This window comes from Lytechinus variegatus, chromosome 6 (assembly GCF_018143015.1).
Source record: "Lytechinus variegatus isolate NC3 chromosome 6, Lvar_3.0, whole genome shotgun sequence".
Lineage (NCBI taxonomy): Eukaryota > Metazoa > Echinodermata > Echinoidea > Temnopleuroida > Toxopneustidae > Lytechinus > Lytechinus variegatus.
In genome coordinates this window covers 34,408,298-34,428,421 of record NC_054745.1, presented here as the reverse complement: position 1 = coordinate 34,428,421, position 20,124 = coordinate 34,408,298, and the positions used below count along the sequence as shown (strand labels likewise).

Below are 20,124 nucleotides of genomic sequence, written 5' to 3'. Positions count from 1 at the left end.
TTTTCACTCCATGGTTAGATACTGAGTGTTGATCAAGCATAACAGACTGCACATGAAGGTCATGATCTGCTCGAGTTCTTTTTTGACACTGGTCATCATGAAAGAGTACCTGCATTTCATGTCTTGGTGTCATACAGGTTCTGCATGGGTAGTTTCCTCGAAAGCTTTCCACAAAACCACACAAACTGTTTGCACCTAGGTTGTCTGCGGGTGTTTGAACTAAAGTTCCTCTGATTTTCACAACATTTCCATTTCTTAACGTGATCTCTGCTCCATCGTCAGATTCCAGTTGCGCCAACTCCTCCATGAATGGTTCCAGTATAGGTCGAAATCCATACTTGTCACGATCCAGACTATGGAACAGGCCAAGCAAATGGATAAATGGCAGAGTAGCATTCAGTCTAGAAGGTACGTTTTGCAAAGTGTAATAGAGTGCTCCCAGCTTATGAATGCCTCGCTTGGATCCAATGGGATTAGTCACCTCAAAATCATCATAGTACAATGCAATTTGCAAAGCATGTGGACATTCTGAAAACAAGGGATGAGTCCTAAAATGTGTACCATCACAAAAGTGTCTCCTTATACCATCAGTTGACGGGGACATATAGTGTATCTCAGCTACGACATCTGGATTACTTAACACAACTCCAAGTGTTTCCTTCAGGGATATATATTGAAATGTGTCTTGCACAAGAACTTGTCTGGCAACACCAGTTGATTTATCCACTCGAACATCAAAACGATTTCCAAGAACAATAGTCTGTGGTTTAATTAATCCAAGTTCCTGTTGAAAATATTGCTCTTGTTCATATCGCGAACATAATGAAGGAAATGGGTTCTGAGCTTCCTTAAATGAATCGAGCAGTTCCTTACAACCAGCTGAATTTTCATCAATGTTTTTTGTTAGTAAAAAATGTCTAGTTTTTTGCTCTAAATCCGTCACTATATCAGAAATGAACGATGCTGACTGTTCCACAACCCTTTGAACAGTTGTGTACGTTACATTAGACTGAGAGAGTAAAGCAGTGATGAAAAGTGCTGCCCTTTTCTGCAGATGTAAACTATCAATTATTCCATTGTTCTCATCATTTCTTTCCACTGTGATGTCTTCATGGTCATAAACTGCTGCTGGATGTACAGGGTCATCAAGGTCTTGCTCATCATCGATATCACTATTTTCACGATTGCCAACATTAACAGTTTGCTGAATGCAAGGCTCATAGTCGTGTGACCTAAGTAAGTGTTTTCTAAGCGAGTTAAAAGTATGGAAAGTTTGGGGACATCCCCCCTGACCACACTGTACAATCAATCCAGGTCCGTCAAACAATGCATGGGCAACATGCAGATGTGAAAACAACTTTGAATGTCCATGAAAAATTAAATGACATACAAAGCACTTCAGTTCCATTACCCATCATAATAATTATCACAATCCACAGAAATACAGTATGCCATTGGATGTCCATATATGCATGCAGAAAATAAAAAGGAAGAAATGCATGTGACTTTCCACTTTGAACTCACCTTGTTCAGTCGAGAGGACAAGAGTACAAATTCCTTGTATCTAAGAAATAAAGGATCTCTCAGAAATTCAAAGTCAGAGGTTTTCGCACTTTTTGCAGATACTGCTGACCTAGTCTTCTCATCTGTTTGTGTAACAGAAGCGTCAGTCCGAGAATAAAATCCAGCTGAGCTCATATCACTGCATGTGACAGAACTTGTGCTTTGATTGTCATCATCACAACTTCTATTTACAAAAGGTGGTAGGGAACTGTTAGATGCAGAATCACTGTCCTCTTCAAATTCCAACTGTTCGCTTTGTGACAAGCAATTTTCAGAAAAGTCACTTTCTTGAGGATCCCTTATTGGGTAATCAGTCAATTGAGCACTGCCTTGTTTGCTAGCTTCACAAATAACGTTTGTTAATAGTGGGAGGGGATCATTAGATGATGCATCACTGTCATCTTTGATATGCAGTACATTTCTTAACAAGCTTTTTTGCTTTAAGTCCTGTCCTTGAAGCTGAAGTTTGGAGTATTGCGACTCAGACTGCCCTCTTCTAAAATATCTATCACATTGGCGTTGCCTCTTCTTCCTTCTCTGCATATAGTGACGGCCTGCAGCTCTGCTATGTCGCCCCATACATTACATCACCTCACTGACATGAAATTGAAATGTTAAATCAATTAGCAAATATGATTCATTACTAAATAAATTAAGGCAAATGCCAATTAAAGACATTGGCCCATATTCTGAACACAGGTTTTACTGTGGTCTAAATCTGTGGTTTAACTATGTGAAGCCAAAGGTGGCTTAAATCTCTAACAATGTTCAGTTTATCAGCACATTTGGCACTCAAACCATTAAAAACTGTCTGGCAATGAAAACTTTAATAGTTTTCTTCACTATTAGTTGTGGGCTTGTGGCCATTTTGGCTACCAATAATTTTAGCACAGACTTAGACCATGGCTTAAGTTAAACCAGAGTTCAGAATACGGGCCATTGGCTAACAATTATATGACTTTTAAAATTCTGAGTTGCAAGGTCCCAATTGCTATCTGTGTCTGTGATATCTTGTAAAATGAAGTCTAGAAAAAATTGCACCTGAAAAACGTTATTCAGTGCTCGAAGAAAGTGAAAATAAACAAATGACAAACAGTATTGTTCAACAAGCCATAGAAATTGATGGCAATTTTATGGTGGAGGGAGGGGGAGGGCACAACGTGCCCCCATTGTGCATTTTAGGGTTAAATTTCACTCAGAAAACGGCTAAAACCTATATTTTTAAAAAGATACTTTATCATTATGACTTCGAGTATCAAGAGTAGATTTTTCATATTCATACATGTATGTTCTCTAGTTTTTCTCCTGCATCATTTATTTTAAAAAGTTGTTAGGCAATACAATGCTCTATCACACAAACACACATAATTCCAAAAGGCATGCCTTAGCTTAGGCTTAAAATTATTTCAAAACGCACATGAAAACATATTGACTACACTGTAAAAAAAATGAATGTAATTTTACAGAATCTGATGGCAGCAGAGTCGCCAGGCAATTTTGTAAAAATACAGATTGGTGTTATTTTTCTTTTGCAAGCACTTCTTGCATTTAAGGATTTTAAAAATGTTGCACATTTGACTATTTGACTATAGTATCTAAATACCAATATTGTATTTATTCAATTTAGAAGGTATCAGTACAAAGCTGGCAATGAATTAATACTCATTTTTTAAATTTCCCAGCACTTTTCAAAACTTTGAAATAAAAGCGACTTGAAAGAAGAAAATAACAGCAGTCTGTATTAATACATCACTGTTCTGGCGACTCTGCTGCCATCAAATTGCTGTAAATTAACATTTATCTTTTACAGTGTAACACGGGCGTATGTGGAAAGGCAGCCGATTACTACACACATGCGGGGTCCAGCCATTGTCACAAACATGTGACTGAGCAACACCTTGTTCCATACTACATTTACAATAGTCAATACCGTTCGACATTACAATGGGTGAATTCAAGTTCTGTGTTGGTGTTGGTGTTGAGAGCGTGAATTGGGCTGCTGATTCTAGCCCCAACACTGAATTCGGGTCTATAAAAATAATACCAATCACATTATTGATAGCTCAACACCTAGTGAAGTTAGTCCCAGCACCAGCTTTTTTGCCTTTATTTCAGCCTTCACTTCAGGGTGGAGCTAATTTTTCCCCAACATGAACACCAGCTGCCAACAACGAACTTTAATTCACCCAATATCACTCGACAATACAATGCCTTGCCCTCAGACTTTAATCCCTCTAGATCTAGATGCAAGCCTCTCTCCTCAACAAGTCAAAGGCTACACTGTGTAGGCTACACAGTCTGAAGTTGCTCAATTCAAGCTATGCATTGTGTGGGTAGAATCCTAGGCTAGCCTACTGTAGGCCAGGGCTAGGCCACTTACACGCAAGCCAGGTTATCATCAGATAACCTTGCACTCACTTAGGCCTGCTACAGTGCAAATTGCTGGCAGTAGGAAAGTAGCATTCTCTATTATGATTTCCAATATAGAGGAACAAGACCAGTGATCAGAAAAATATTTTTTAAAAATCATTTGATCAAGATATTTTAGATCCAACTGAAGGAATGGAATGAAAATATATTCTATCATCCTATGTGTAAAAGACAAATATTTTCCAAGGATTTGTTGATTATTATAGTGAAATCTATCTCCAACTATAGAGGGCTGCATGTCACATAAATTTGCACAACTCAGCATACCAATGACTCCCTGAGTGGGGCTAGGCTATGTATGGTCCTAAACTAAGCTTAAAGGTACAGTAGTGGGAAAAGTGGCGCTTTGAATATTTAACTACTTTGTTAGGGGGAACGAAAATTACTACATGAACTGATGTAGAATGACTCATTTCGAACATAGTTGACGTTTTCTTGAAAAATATTTGTTTAGATCTAGAAATGGCTGAAATATCAACGAAAGATACGTCAAGTTCTCAGCGCGGGCCTGCGTTGAAAATTCACACATGTGTAAACAGTGTGTGCGAACCGCTATGTGCCGTTGAACCGAGCGCGTCTTAACTACGCCATCCCCATATATGCGCGTCAATTATTGTGCAGTTTTTACAAGGAAAACAAGAGATGTCAAACGTCTAACTTGGAAAAATACCATTAAAATTACATTTTCGAAGCTGTATTTTATCTATAAAAAAACTACACGAATCCGGGTAATTGACATCTGGAGAATCGATTGAAGTTCTATTTGATTTCAAATTTAACTTATTTTCATCTAAATTTTCAAATTATTTTCATTGTCAATTTGAAAGGTCGGTATTAAGACACCATCTTTTATTTCAAGAAATATGCAAGGGTTTTCTGTTCTGACGGCCATTCCAAATTGGCGTAGGCCTACATTCGTGACTTTAATGTATTAAAGTGGACCATATGGAGCAGTATTTTCCCTAAAAGTATAAGTCAGTAACATTTGAAGAAATTGAGGACTGTCATGGCGGCTACGTAGTAAGCACCACGCTAAGTTTATACCTCACAAATTAAGTCATTTGATCTACATTTCTCTTCGGTTTTCAAGCCTCTACAATGTCAAAGAAACAAAAACGTCAGGACACTCCAACCAAGGCACAAGGTAACTCCAAAAATAAGTTGTTTAAGGAGAATTCAATGCATGTTTCGAATGCCATGAGTGCCGAAGTTTGCAGCGGTAATGCGGCGACCTTACACGCCGAAATCGTCGGTGCTGAGGAGAGCCGGGCGCCTGCCTGGTTTCAAGCCTATGAACTAAGGCTCGAGAAACGCTTCGATTCGCTGCGGGTGCAGATTTCAGAGGTGAGAGAAGAGTTAGAATTTCATGTAGCGGATTGTGATGAGAAGGTGAAAGCACTAGAGAAGGAGCTGGCGAGATGTTGGGAGAAAGTTGACGATCTAGAGAACAGATCTAGGCGTAATAACGTAGTATTTTTCAACATTCCAGAAGGCAAGGAGGGTGATGGAGGGTGCAAGAAGTTCCTGCTTGGCTTTTTGAGCAAGGTAGATCCAAGTCTTGCTGGAGTCGGCATTGAAAGGGCTCACCGTACACCAACAGGACCCCGTCCACAGCAATCAGGTGCAGATGGAAAGGTCAAGGACAGACCAATCCATGTGTGCTTCTCTTCCTATCAGGAGAAAGAGAAAGTATTCAAGACCTGCGTAGGGGTATTCAAGAAGGATTTCACTTATGAAGGCAGACGTCTTTTTGTTGGAAATGACTTAAGCCACCGAGTCCAAGCTGAGAGGAAGGCATTGCTCCCCCACCTGAAGAAGTTGCGAGAAGAAGGAAAGAAGGCTTTCTTCGTATATCCCGCCAAGATAAAGTATGTGGAGGGAAATTCCCTGAAGCTATTTACTCCATAGACATTTTGACATCATAGACACTTTGACATTATAGTCGTCGTGACATTACTATGGTTAACCGTTTTTGTTTTTGTTTTTCAGTACACGCATTTTGTAAACACTCCTTACTTTTGAGGAGAGTAGGGGAAGTTAAGGGAGTTGGTAGCTTACAATTGTGAAGAGAAAGTTATATTTGTCAGTATTTGTGAGGTATTACAAAGCTATGACAATGTCCGAGCGGTATTTTTGTAGTGGATTACTACTATATTGTTTTTGTTTGTTGTTCATTTATACAAGATCTTTGTTAGGTGTTACGTGTTCATTGTTAAATGTTTATGTATGTGTTGTCTGTCTGTCATGTTTTTGTTATGTCTTTATGTTGTCTCTCATGTATCTTAAAGAATATATGTATGTACAACAACCAGAATTGGTGATAAATTGCATTTTAGGTGAATACTATGGGTTTTCTGATAAGAGTGCAGTGGTAAGAGAAAAAATGTGTTTGGTAGTCCACGTAAAATGGCTTTAGATATCATTACCTTCAACTGCAGGGGTTTACAAAACAATTTCAAGAGGAAAAAGTTATTTTCTTTTTTTCATGAGAAAAAGTATGATATTTTATTCTTACAGGAAACCCACTCCCAAGCCAGGGATGAAAATTTTTGGAAAACCCAGTGGGGGGGGCCAAGCTTGTTTTTGTAGTTTTTCTACCCAAAGTAGAGGAGTAGCAATATTGTTTAAGCCTTCCCTAAATTTGAAGATCTTATCTTGTATTTCAGATGAGGATGGAAGATATATCATATTACAAATTGAAATGGATAAATCAGTATTTATTTTGGTGAATGCATATGGCCCAAATGAAGATAGCCCAGACTTTTTTATTGAAGTATTTGAAAACTTATGTGAACTAGGTAGCTCTAATATTATATTTGCTGGGATTTGAACATAGCTTTGGGTCCAATGGATTATAAAGGTTCAAAAAAGCATCATAGCAATGTTCATGCTAAAGAAATGTTTGATTTATATGCAGAAGACTTTAATCTAGTAGATGTTTGGAGGAGGGAGCATGAAAGGGAATATGGCTTTACTAGACATCAACAAAGTCCTACTGTATTTTCAAGGATTGATTATATTTTTGTATCAAGTGACTTGATTAGTATGGTTAAAGAATCTGATATACGAGGGGGTATATGCTCTGACCATTCAATTGTTTTTATGACACTTTTGTTGGGTCACCCTCCTCGAGGAAGGGGATATTGGAAATGTAATTGCAATTATTTGAGACATGATGCTGAGTTTTGTAGTTTCATTAAGGAAAGGATCAAAGAATTTAAAGAAATTCATAGGTCGTCAGAGCAGAACCCAAATGTTATCTGGGATGCATTTAAATGTTATATAAGTGGTTTTTGTATTGAATACTCTAGTAGAAAACAGAAAGAAAGGAATAGAACTAAAGACAATTTGTTAACACAGATCTCAGAACTTAAACAGAAACTTCCACAATGCCAAAATAAGAACTATGTAAATGACAAAAACCAGGATTTATTTGCAGAGTTAGCCAGTCTAGAAAAGGATTTGAATGAAATCCTTGATAAGGAAACAGCAGGCTTAATTGTGAGGTCAAGAATAAAGTGGGCGGAGCATGGTGAAAAGAGCTCAAAATATTTTTGCAATTTGGAAAAAAGGAATAATGAAAAGAAAACAATTCGGCAGCTTAAATTGGATAATGGAGAAATTAAGGTGGCTACTGATAAAATTCTTAAGGAATTACATTTATTTTTTGAGTCTCTCTATTCATCTAATTACTCTAAAGATGATTCTGAAACAGCTTCCCGATTTCTTTCTGGCCTTGATATTCCACAACTGTCCCAGAATGATGTGTCCCGCTTAAATTCTCCAGTAACCAAGGCCGAAATATGGTTAACATTGAAGTCTATGGCAGTTAACAAGACCCCTGGCCTGGATGGCCTACCTGTAGAATTTTATATTGTGTTCTTTAATGATATAGTAGATATGTTGATGAAATCATATGAATTCTCTTTTGCCGATGGTTTGCTTTCTCAATCCCAAAGAGATGGAGTAATAACCCTTTTGCCCAAAGAGGGTAAAGATCCTTTATATGTTAAGAACTATCGCCCTATATCTCTGTTAAATGTTGACTATAAATTGATAGCTAAAATTATGAGTAATCGCTTGAAAAAAGTGCTGAATTCTCTAATCCATCCGGATCAACAGGGTTTTTTAGCAGGACGTAATATAAGTGCTAATATTCGCACTATTATTGATATTATTGAGTATGCAGATTTTGTAGATATTCCAGGTTCGATAGTGCTGTTGGATTTTGAAAAAGCTTTTGATCGTGTAGAACATGAATTTTTATTTAAGGTGCTGGAGTATTTTAATCTTGGAGGGAATTTCACTAATTGGGTGAAAACATTTTATAATAACAGAGTTAGCTATGTGACTAACAATGGATTTTTGTCTCGTCCCATTTCAATGTCAAGAGGCATTTTTCAAGGTTGCCCTATTTCTCCTTATCTGTTTGTCTTAGCCATAGAAACTCTAGCAATAGCATTAAGAGATAATCATGATATACATGGTATTAAGATAGGGAACCTGGAGAAAAAGGTCAGTTTGTTTGCAGATGATACTATATGCTTTTTGAATGGAGATATTGATTCTTTTCTCAATTTATTTGAAGCTTTACATTATTTTTCTACCTTCTCAGGATGCAGAATAAATGTAGCAAAATCTGAAGCCATTCATGTTGGCAGTTTAAAGAATAGTGGTTTAACCCCCTTCCAGGAGGAAGGATTAAAATGGAATTCTAGAACATTCAAAGCTCTTGGGGTTACATTTTCTTTACAAATTAAGTCCCTTTACGAACTCAATTTTCCTCCAAGATTGAAAAAGATGGAACAAACCATTAATTGTTGGCGACAAAGAGGTATTTCTTTGTTGGGCAAAATAACAGTTATTAAGTCACTTATACTACCACAACTTTTGTATTTATTTTCAGTCTTATGTATTGATATTCCTAAAACCTTCTTCAAGAAATTAAACAGCTTATTGTTTCGATTTATTTGGAGTAATGGAAATGACCGTGTAAAGAGGAGTATATTATGTAACCAGTATGAAGAAGGTGGTCTCAAAATGATTGATCCATTTTTGTATGCTAAAGCGCAGAAAATGGTGTGGGTAAAACTTTTTTTTGATGAAAGTTATAGTAATTCTTGGAAATGTATTGAAATAGAAATGTTGAAAATTTTTAATGAGGATCATCTGGTATTGTGGAAAACTGAGGCACCTCATTGCGTTTTGAGAAGAATAGGAAACTGTCAAATAGCAGCATCTTTAAGTATTTGGTATGAGTATAGGTCTGCAATGATGAAAGACATGAATTTACATCATTATCATTTACAAGACTATTTATGGTGGAACAAAAATGTCAGTGTAAAACATAGACCTTTTTTTTACTATCCAGTATGGCAGCAAAGAGGTATTCATACTATCTGTCAATTGTATTATGGATTCAATAGGGTAAAAACATTTGAGGAGTTAGTGTTGGATTTTGATATTCCCATTCAGGATAGAAGGAAATATGATTCACTATTGAATGCTATTTATTTAGACTGGTTTCTTGATCCTAAACAGGTAACAGAAGACTTGTTGATTCAATTTTATCACGGTTGGTAAAAACTTGTAAGGTTCCAAAACATGCTTATGATGTCTTGAGAAGTAAAGAATTTGTGTCTTGTGAAAGGATAGAAAGCAAATGGGAAGAATGGTTAGGTTTGGATTCCAATGACATTGATTGGCCAGCAGTCCACAAGAGAAATTTCAGATGTACTATAGAGACCCAGTTAAAGTCATTTTATTTCAAATTATTTCATAATGCTATTGCAGTGAAGTCTTTCTTATTTAAAATCGATAGAAGTGAATCACCACTGTGCTATTTTTGTGGTAAATACCCTGAAACTTTAAAACATATTTTTTGTGAATGTGAAAAGGTCTTACCATTTAGAAAGAAGCTCACAGACTACATTGATAGTATTATTCATGAAACAACAGTCTATCCTGATATCAGTTTCATTTTTGGTTTTGATATTGGTGGCAAACATGATATGTGTATTAATTTCCTATTTTTATGTCTTAAATTCTATATTATGAGATGCAAGTTTCAAGAAATTGATTTAAACTTTCAGGCTTTTATAACCTTTGTCAAAGTAAAACAGAAAACAGAATACTATATAGCTGAAAAGAATGATAAGTTGGCACTGCATTTCAAGAAGTGGTCCTTTAATGTAGATTAATGCTTATCCTTCACAAAATTATTGTTTTCTCCATATTCTGGAATCTGGATGCCTTTATGTATTTTTTATTTATTGATTAATTTATTTACTTATTTATTTATTCTTTATCTTTTTGCTACTGAGAGAATCGTGTTTGTCCTGTGTATGTGTCGTCTTGTCATCAGTTGTGTAGATATTTTGTGTAGATATCTTAAGTACAGTAGCTATGAAGTTTTGTTGTTATTGTATATATTATTTTGTTTTACAATAAAAACATAAATACAAAAAAAACATTTGAAGAAATTTTTATAGAGAACTTTTTCTGTAGTAGGACGGGAAACTGTTAAGAGGTCGGTATTTAGGGACAGGCATCATATAAGGTGACGGTTGATATACGATCATTTGAATTATTTAGCTGAAAATCACCGGAAATCGTGAAGAGAATACCAGATTATCTCACTCATGTATTTTTGTATGCAAACCGAACAATATCAGACTAGTCACTAGGCCTAGGTCTATATTTGAGCAGTTTCATGCCAACTTTCATTTTGCTACCACTACTGTCCATTACCTTTAAGGCCAAAGCTACGCACCATACAAATCACAATTCACATAGATCTAGAACACTCTAGCCTATGTTACAGTTAGACCTGCAATGCAACGTGTTCAAATCAGTCAAATACACACGCGATACACACTGCACATTACTTCGCATGTAGATCTAGACCTACCCTACAGACGGTAGGCTACGTTACATGGACCCCTTCTTCATTTTTCGGAACAAATCATCGGCATTGATATCGACCTGAAAATGTGCCATTAGGCATTCACCCGTCATAATTTTCTCCACAAATCAACTTTAGAATATGTTGAATCAGGATAAGGAAATGAAATTTGCAGAAACCAATGATTTTTGTGACTTTTTAGCTGCTGAATACAATTCAGTGCGTAGCTTTAGGGAGCTTGAAGGTCCCCACATTATACAGCACACATTATTGGCAATAGACGCAGGCGAGTCAAAGCAAAGATCTTCTTCACAATTAGCAAGGTCCAGGGTATTCTACGCAACTCCACTTGAAAAATGAAAGAAGAAGAAAAAAAATAGCTTGATTCAGCTCATAATGTGTTAAACTGTGGAAATATACTACTTAGAGATCAACTTACCTTCTAAAAAACAGGATTTTGGGGATAATTTCGGTCCAGCACTAGAGTGTCGTGATGAGATAGTGACGAGGTTTTCGCGGCGATCTTGTTCACGTGATCAGTATGGACCAATGGAAAAGCGCCTCTGACTCAACCTTTTGTAAAATGCTAGACGCTCTTCATGACGTCATCATACGTATGACTTTTAGCCAATGGCAATGCGATATTTATTTCAGCATTTTCGGAATTGTTAGAACAGCGAGATAGGTATAACCTTTTTTGGTTTGCGGATCATGTTGTATTGTAAAACTCACCCTTTTCGCAACATGATAAATGGTGAAATAACATTTACATATTTCAACACTTAGAAAGTGTTAAAATCCAACATTTCAGTTTTTAGAGTGTACGCGATCGTTGATACACGTTGACACACGTTACTCGTAAGTTACTCATAAGTCGATGTACGTCGAGATAATATCCAGCGTACCCCAAAACTTCTAACCTATGAGTAACGTGCTTTGAACGTTTGTGTAACTTAACTCCAACGTATATTGACGTATGAAGACGTCCTCCGGATGACCACAAAACTTACTGAACGTGTTTATAACTTACAGGTACCGTATAATGGCGTATTGACAACGTTTATAGGAATTGGTATACAAAGGTGGGGTTCACAGGAGTTTTCTTCGGCATGGCGGTGGTGTTGATACGGTGATGTATCGTGCGGTTATGATTTGAATAGTCGAGGGCAGCCTTTTTATAGGCTATGACACGTGTTCGTCAGCGATACGCTGCCTCGCGCTATGCGTAAGTTAGGCTATCGTGGGGCATAAGTTGTGTACGCCAGCAATACGCTAAGCATTCGTTGGAATACGTTACTTATAAGTTAACGAAGCGTTCGATATAAGTTACTAATACGTTATGTATACGTCCAACTCTATATGAATACGCTAAGTATACGCCCAGAGTTAAAAAAAAATCAAAGTTCAGCGTATGCTGACGTTTTAGAGAAATTTTGATACGTCGGGCATACGCTGTCTAAAACGCCAAGGTGTGACACCACCTTTACGCATAGCGCGCGGCAGCTGACGAACACGTGTCGTAGCCTAAAAAAATGCTGCCGCTCGACTAACGCTTGTCAACGTGTATCAACGATCGCGTAACTTGCCTACAACTTATGACCAGCGTATGCGGGACGCATGAGCCATACGCTGGCATACATCGAAAAATTTTGTGCTTGCACAAAACTTTTCGACGACCTCGCCGCATGACGACGCATACCAGCGTGTTTTAGCGTACTCTCAACGTATGCAAAACTTACCCGTAACGTATTCGACGTACGCCAGCGTATTCGCCAAATTCCTCATACGTCGGGCATACGCTGTCTAAAACGCCAAGGTGTGACAGCGCCTTTATGTAGACATGTCTCATTGATACACCCAGTACACCTGGTTACATGCAGTAATGGTAAAATTGTCTGCTGACTTGGTTCAAATTCATCTCTCATTGTTTGAAACTTCATGAATTAATATCCTCCCTCTTGCGTTTGTTTCAGAAATATCTTTGATGAATAAAATGATTATGATACATTTGCTTCGTCTAAACGAAGTCCTGTCAAAACAATTTTAAGGTCATTCCCTGTTTTTTCAAAAAAATCAATTTCAAGCATATTGATGATATACATTGTATGTAAAGGCATTCTTGTAGCATTCAAATGGATTTCTTGTTAAAATTGTCCATCATGCTCTGGTCATCCATCTTTAATATCCAGTGATATACAACTTGTAGTGTTATGAAAGTATTAAATATTCACATGCATTGGGTACATAGTTACCAAGTCAAAAGAATGATAGTAACAAGATCATTAACAGTGTCTGAATTCCAATTTATTGACATATTTGTTGTATGAACAATAAATATTTCTTCAACTTTATTGCCATTGGTGGTCTAATATATATATTTATAAATATATATATGTATGTACACACATAAAAATATGTCTTATCACAAGAACTGGATTATGTACATTTCTGCTCTCTGATAAATAATTTAGGTACATGAAAATTCTGATGAAAGAACTTGTATGTTAAATACTTTCAAAAAGGCAAGATAATTAATACCAATTTAGGTGGCAATTGAGCATTGACTAAATGTTTTGAAGAAATGAAAACAAAATAAAATGCAAAAGTTCATTAGAATAGAAATAAGGAAGTTTGGATATTTTCATTTAGTCCTCGGAATATGCGGCAAGAGCAGCCTTTAGCTTCACCTCTTCAGTCTTCTTTTGAACTTTAAGGATTTCCATCCTATACTCATGTTCTATCCTCATGTATTCAAGTCGTATCTGGTGCTCTTCCTCTGCCAGTTCAACGAGTCTCTCCTCACTTGAATGGATATGTGGATGTTTGGGTCTAGTTTTTGGTTGGTGGGGAATGGTTGATCGCCTCTTCTCTCCACGAGGTTGAAGCTTTCGAGTTGTGTCTTGCCTAGGAGAGAACATCAATACATAACTTATTATAAAAAAATATATAAATGGAGGCATTTGAATGTGAATTGCAATTATTATATTCAGAGCTATACACACCCATATTGCAAATGTAAATGATCTTAAAAGTTTCTAGAAAACAAGTCGTAAATGATATGTGCAAGTACTTGTTTAGCAATCGGGTGATTTGTATAGAAGTTGTCCAAAGCAATTCAATGTGATAAATTATGTAATTCATGAAAATGAAGATTCATGAACAAGTAACGCTTGTTTATATGGTGCAAGCATTTTTCTTTTAACTTCTTTAACAGACTGTAAGATTTTTAAAAAAGATTCTATTCAAGGCTGTGTGTTGGTATTTATTATAGGATCAGGTTCAACAGAGGCATTTAAACAAGGTATACAATGTAGGTAGTGTGGTTGATATAGTTCCATCAGGAGTTGGAAAAGGAATTATTTTATAAAAATTTTATAAAAATGTAAATGTTGAATAATGCTGACAATCTAGTATTTATATAATATATCAGTATGTCAAATGAATTATAATCTACACATGAATATTGATTTTCATGACTGTTTTATAAGCATGGGTGTGTGAATTGAATTAATGTTAATAGAGAATTGTGATTTTAATGCCTGTATTCCCCTCAGATGATTCACTTTTAAAGTAGATTCTTTTATAGACTAGATTTCTCTACCAACTGAGCCATCTGTTTTCAAATGTGTATCTTGTTAATAATAAAAAAGAAGTGAACTTACCTTGTTGTTTCAATGTCTCCATTCTGAGTTGTGGATGGAAGGGAACTGTTCTGCATGTTGGCTTGACTGAATTAATGTATATGTGTGAAAAAGAAGAATTATGCAAATATTACTAATGGAATGTAAGATCTGAAGTAATTCAGGAGAGTGTTAAATGTTGCTTATCACCCCCCCCCCCCCCTTTTTTATTAGGGGCAAGGAGGAAACAGTTAAACTGAAGCTGAACATTACTTAGGTTTATTAAGTTAGCAGCACTTAAGGAGATTAATTTGTAAAAAAAATGATTACATATAATTTCATGCACTATTCACTTTATTTTGTATAGCACGTAGGCATTTACTTTTCAAATGTGTGTATTGTTGGTGAGGAAAACATGGAACTTACCTTGTTGATGCAAGAACTGGTTTATGACTTGTTGATGGATGGAGACTGTTCTGTTCGTCTTGCCTGAATAAATGTAAAAATGTGTGTGAGAGAGAAAAAAAGAATTTATTTTTTTTCGAAATGAAGAAGTACATCTCATGTGGTATGATAAGGTTATCAAGGGTGCATTCATAAAAAAAGAAAGTCCACCTTTAATAGGTGTAAGGAGGGAGGGGGTACAGTGAGGTTCTACAACTTACTTGAATGTATTGAATGTGCATCAATGATGGAGTTGAATTCTGAAAAACACACAAGTGCCCATCTTGAATTCAAAAAGCACCATTCCTTTTCCTTTCTCAGTTTCTCCCCTTTTTTGTATAGCAGGTAATAATTGAACACTCATCCTATATGTGGCTTATCCGGTTTCAAACACATGACCCACACACCTCTTTTGGAGCAAATCCTCCCCCCCCCCCCACCATGAATAAAGGATAAAACATTTTAAACAAGATAATTCATCCACCTTCCAAGTGGGTTGGTTAGAAAATATTGCATAAGCAACTAGGCTTTTACTTTCCAAATTTGTTTATTGTTAGGGAGGAAAAACATGGAACTTACCTTGTTGATGCAAGAACTGGTTTATGACTTGTTGATGGATGGAGACTGTTCTGTTCGTCTTGCCTGAATAAATGTCAAAATGTGTGAGAGAATTATTAAAATATTACTAATGGAACGGGACATGTTAAGTAGTATAATAAGGTTATCAAGGTTGTATTCATAAAAAAAAAGAAAATCCACCTTTAATAGGTGTAAGGAGGGAGGGGGTAATGTGAGGTTCTACAAATTACTTGAATGTATTGAATGTGCATCAATGATGGAGATAAACTCTGCCAAAACAAAAGTGCCCGTTCGGAATTTTAAATCACTATTCAAATTAAAGTTTTATTTTATATTAAAGAGCAAGTAATAATTAAAAGCCCTTACTCAATCTGATATGCGGCTTAGCCGGTTTCAACACATGACCCACACCTCTCTTGGGGCTATTCAATATGACATCCCCCCCCCCCCCGATGCTACCTTTGAAGAAGGATAGTTAGATGATATTGCTTTAGCAACTGGGCTTTTACTTTCCAAATTTGTGTGTTGGTGAGGAAAACAGAAATTACCTTGTTGATGCAAGAACTGGTTCATGACTTGTTGCTGGATGAAGACTGTTCTGTTCATCTTGCCTGAAAATAAATGTAAAAAATGTGTGTGAGAAAGAAAAGGAATGAGTAAACTATTACTAATGGAGTGGGTCATCTAAAGTAGTATGATGGGGTTATCAAGGTATGATAGGGTTATCAACATTCATAAAAAAAGAAAATCCACCTTTAATAGGTTTTAGGAGGAAGGGGGTAAAGTGAAGTTCTACAAATTACTTGAATGTATTAATTGAACACCAATGATGGAGATGAAGTCTGCCCCCCCCCCAAAAAAAAAAAAGTGCCCATTTTTAATTTTAGAGAAACATTCAACATGATTTTTTCATAGCAGGTAATAATTGAAAGCATTTGCTTAATCTCATATGTTGCTTAGATGGTTTGAAAAATTGCCGTAACTACTAGCTCTCCTATGACATTTTTTAAAATGTACCAGGCGATTTTCGACACCCCCCCCCAAAAAAAAAAACCTTTCAAAGGAAAGTTAATTTGCCAAAAAAAATCATAACGTGCTTTTTTGTATAACTTGGAAGTGTGAAAGGACTTAAGAAGAATTAACCACCCCAATCCTTTTTTCTTCACATATATACTGGTACATATATGATGAAAGTGATTTGTGATTTAAAAAAATAGATCTGCACATTTTAAAGTTCGGCTTTAAATTAAAAAGGGCCTACGATGAAAGAGGTAGGATAGAGGTATGGGGGCAAATTTCTTTATGGTATGCATCATCGGAATTGATTTTAAAAAAATAGAAAACCATGACTATTTTTTCTTAAAATAATTGTTTGATTATTGGTAGTAGGAATATCCACATGGCCTCGTTTTTGTTATATTTTGTCTTTTTTATAAAAAAAAAATGGTCAAGAAATGCATGTTGTGAGCTGAGTTTGTAATTTTTTCACGCTGGATTATGTGTAATTGATTGTCGAAGTACAGGGGGAATTGCAAATCGGTAGACTGAGAAGATAGTAGTTTATAGGCCCTGCATGTGACCTGTGTACAGTAGATCGAGCCTCTGTTCAAGTGAACAACTCAAGCTGACATTTTCCACGAGAAAATGCAAAAGAACAGCCAGTGCTCTTTGTTTATGACACTCCATACAGCGAGATGTCAGAGTTATAGCTTTATGGTGGAGAGAGAGGGAAAGAGATATAGTTGAAAGAAATTGAATGAACGGGGTTCAAAAATGGATTATCAAATTATACAATTAAGTGACGGGAGAATTGTGGGTTTGTGTTTTGTTGACACAGTTGGAAATTGAATTTTCGTCAATGGTTATTGAAATAAGAAATGAAATTGGCAAAGCTTCGTTAATACATTTTTTCATGAACTATTTTGCGCATTTCAAGAAAATGTGCAGATACTGCTGGCGTTTCATAATCGGAATTCAAAGTAAACAACAACAAATGCCGGCATGTCATTTGCAAGACGATATGGACAACGAAGAGATTTTTCTTTCCGGTATTTTTGCTCATTTCTTATCATAGGAGTAAAATTGTGGAAACATTTTATTGCACAAAAAAGCTTTCGGGCTTTGGGGTAAGTCTCAAGCTATTCAAAGTATATTAGAGACTGAAATGAAAAGAAAAAGGGATACTCTGCGATCCCTAACACAAGTACAGATGGACATGAGGATGAACTTCGATATTGAACCGTCACGTCCGTAGAGTATGCGCTATAAATGGCTTTTCCAAACACAAATTACTACGTATGGGACTAAGTTGAAGTTACGCGGTGTCGCAGACGACAAGAGAACGCCGGTAATAAAAATTCTTTGAAATAAATTTGAAAGGGATTTCAAGATTTGATGAATGGGTCATATTTTGACTTTTTTGCATTTTTCTGATGTTTTATTTGTAAGGATTTCAAAAATAGTACCAGTTTTACATGATAAACTATTTATAGATATAAAATAATGAATAATTCTAAATCAAACTGTTATTAAAATGAACTTACTGCAAACAATCATCGCCTGTGGTCAGACCTCCATGGCTTAGAAATTCCAGGGCTGTGACAGCCTCATTATTCAGCCCGGCATCATCGTCATATGGGTTAGACAACTGGATAAAGTCACTTGGGAGAATCTCCTTGATTAATAGAGTTACTGATGAAGGAGGATCTGGAGGTGGCCCTCCTCCCGTCATACGGGAGCGTCTCTTCCACTCGCCATACTCCTTTTTTGCCTGGCTGCGAAGTTGTTTCCACTTGGTCTTTATTTGCCCGGTGGTCCACTTGTTCCCATATCTGGCAATAATTGCAGAACAAACCTCATCCCAAGCTAGGTTTTTTCTTTTGTTGTTTAGAGCATCATTTGCTCTATTAGCAAAGATGTGGGCACGGTCCTGCACGAGCTCCAGAAGATACGATCGCTCGCTGTGATGCCAGTTGGCAGATCTGTTTTTTGCAGACTCCATTGCAAACTGGCATCACATCACTTCTGAGCATGCTCAGTACAAGCAGACAATCATCTCACTACTGAGCATGCTCAGTGCAGTGTTATAATAGTATGCTAGCTTCAGTTCATGATTTAATCCATGGACTAAAGTTATACCCCGGGTATAACTCAGCCATGGACTAACTTTAGTACCCGGGTATAAAGTTAGTCCATGGATTAGTTAGTCCACCGTTTGTGAATAGCGCGGTGGACTAACTTTATACCCCGGTATAACTTTAGTCCACCTTTGTGAATTCGGGCCGAAGTTGATCAAAATCGTATTTTTATTGGAAATGAATGCTTGAGAACAGTGCAGAAAGCTAAAATACTAGGTATAATTGTTCAGTCTGACTTGAAATGGGAAAGTCATATATCAGACCTTTTATGTCGTAGTAATAAAAAGCTCTATATGCTTCGTTGTCTCAAAACGTATAAATTACCACTCTGCGATTTAATAACAGTATATAAGGGTTACATTAGGCCAATTTTTGATCATGGAGTACCAGTTTTTAACGGAAACCTAACACAAAACCAAATTTCCTGATTAGAACGTATTCAGTCAAGAGCATGCAAAATTATGCTCGGTGAAAAATACACTAATTATACCGATGCTTTAGAAGTGTGTTCTTTACAATCTTTATCTGAAAGACGAAAACAATTGTGTAGGAACTTTGCTGTATCCCTTGCCAACAGTCCACTTTGTAACCATTGGCTACCAATGAACAACGATGTTGATTACTCATTGAGGAAAAGACTTAAATATCGTCAGTTTCATTGTAAAACCAAACGTTTCCAAAACAGCCCATTACCTTTATAAATTTATTAAACGCTAACTTGAAATAAGTTTGTGTTCCTTGATATAGCTAGTTACCCGGTTGATATACATAGGTCTACAAACATACTGTGCAAGCTGTGTTTTGCTAATATATCGCGCCTAATACTAATTTGTTATTATTATTAGCTCACAAGCTTCAGATGAAAATTTTATTTTTTTTAGAACTTTTTAAACTCAAACACAATTGAATAGGTTTACAGGTTTTTATTAGTCATGATTTTAATGCATGTATTTCACATTGTAACAACTAAAGGGAAACAATGTTTTTTATGCCAATATTTTACTCATTTTTATTAAGATTTCTCATGTGGTGGAAGATGTGTTATTTTACAAACTGCGTCATTCTTCAAATTTTAAGTAATCGTTCTCAGGATTGAGCAGGACGGTTTCTTGGGACGGGCGACCACTCACCCCCCCCCCCTTGGTTCTTCTTTTTTTTATCTGTATGCTTAATGAGTGTAAGGTGTGAGGGGTGACTACTGGGTTGGTGGGTGCAGTTGTTTGATTTAACGTGCTTATGGTTGTTGGATGAATGAGGAGTGTGCTATGAATGTGAATGTGAATGTTTTTTTTGTAAGAGATTGTTTGTCGGCCCTATTAATGCATAGCTCCAGTGGGGTTAGCTGACCCTAAGTTCCGCCTGAGCGATGGATTTGAATAACCAATTCCATTGCCCAGGTTGAATGGTGACATGTTGTTGAGGGATTGGCATTCCCTGGCTGGAGCTG

General features: G+C 36.5%; 1 protein-coding gene across 2 annotated transcripts; it reads right to left on the bottom strand.

Annotated features, from left to right (window-relative positions):
* Window positions 1-13,541: 13,541 nt before the first annotated feature.
* Window positions 13,542-18,784, bottom strand: LOC121417399 (myb/SANT-like DNA-binding domain-containing protein 3). 2 transcript variants are annotated; one of them, XM_041611088.1, is made up of 6 exons: window positions 18,084-18,784; window positions 16,089-16,151; window positions 15,541-15,603; window positions 14,944-15,006; window positions 14,560-14,625; window positions 13,542-13,801 (listed from the first exon to the last, which is right to left on the bottom strand). In XM_041611088.1, exons 1-6 carry the CDS (start codon window positions 18,539-18,541, stop codon window positions 13,543-13,545), a joined length of 972 nt encoding a protein of 323 aa, XP_041467022.1. In that variant the 5' UTR covers window positions 18,542-18,784; the 3' UTR covers window position 13,542. The 2 variants fall into 2 exon arrangements, with proteins under 2 accessions (XP_041467022.1, XP_041467023.1); XM_041611089.1 differs by lacking the exons at window positions 14,944-15,006; window positions 15,541-15,603.
* Window positions 18,785-20,124: the final 1,340 nt, after the last annotated feature.

Coding starts and splice junctions, on each gene's coding strand:
- LOC121417399 (XM_041611088.1), bottom strand. CDS start 18,541: ATGGAGTCTGCAAAAAACAGATCTGCCAACTGGCATCACAGCGAGCGA. Junction 16,152..18,083: donor ACAGGCGATGATTGTTTGCA/GTAAGTTCATTT, acceptor ATTTATTTTCAG/GCAAGATGAACAGAACAGTC. Junction 14,626..14,943: donor CCAGTTCTTGCATCAACAAG/GTAAGTTCCATG, acceptor ACATTAATTCAG/TCAAGCCAACATGCAGAACA.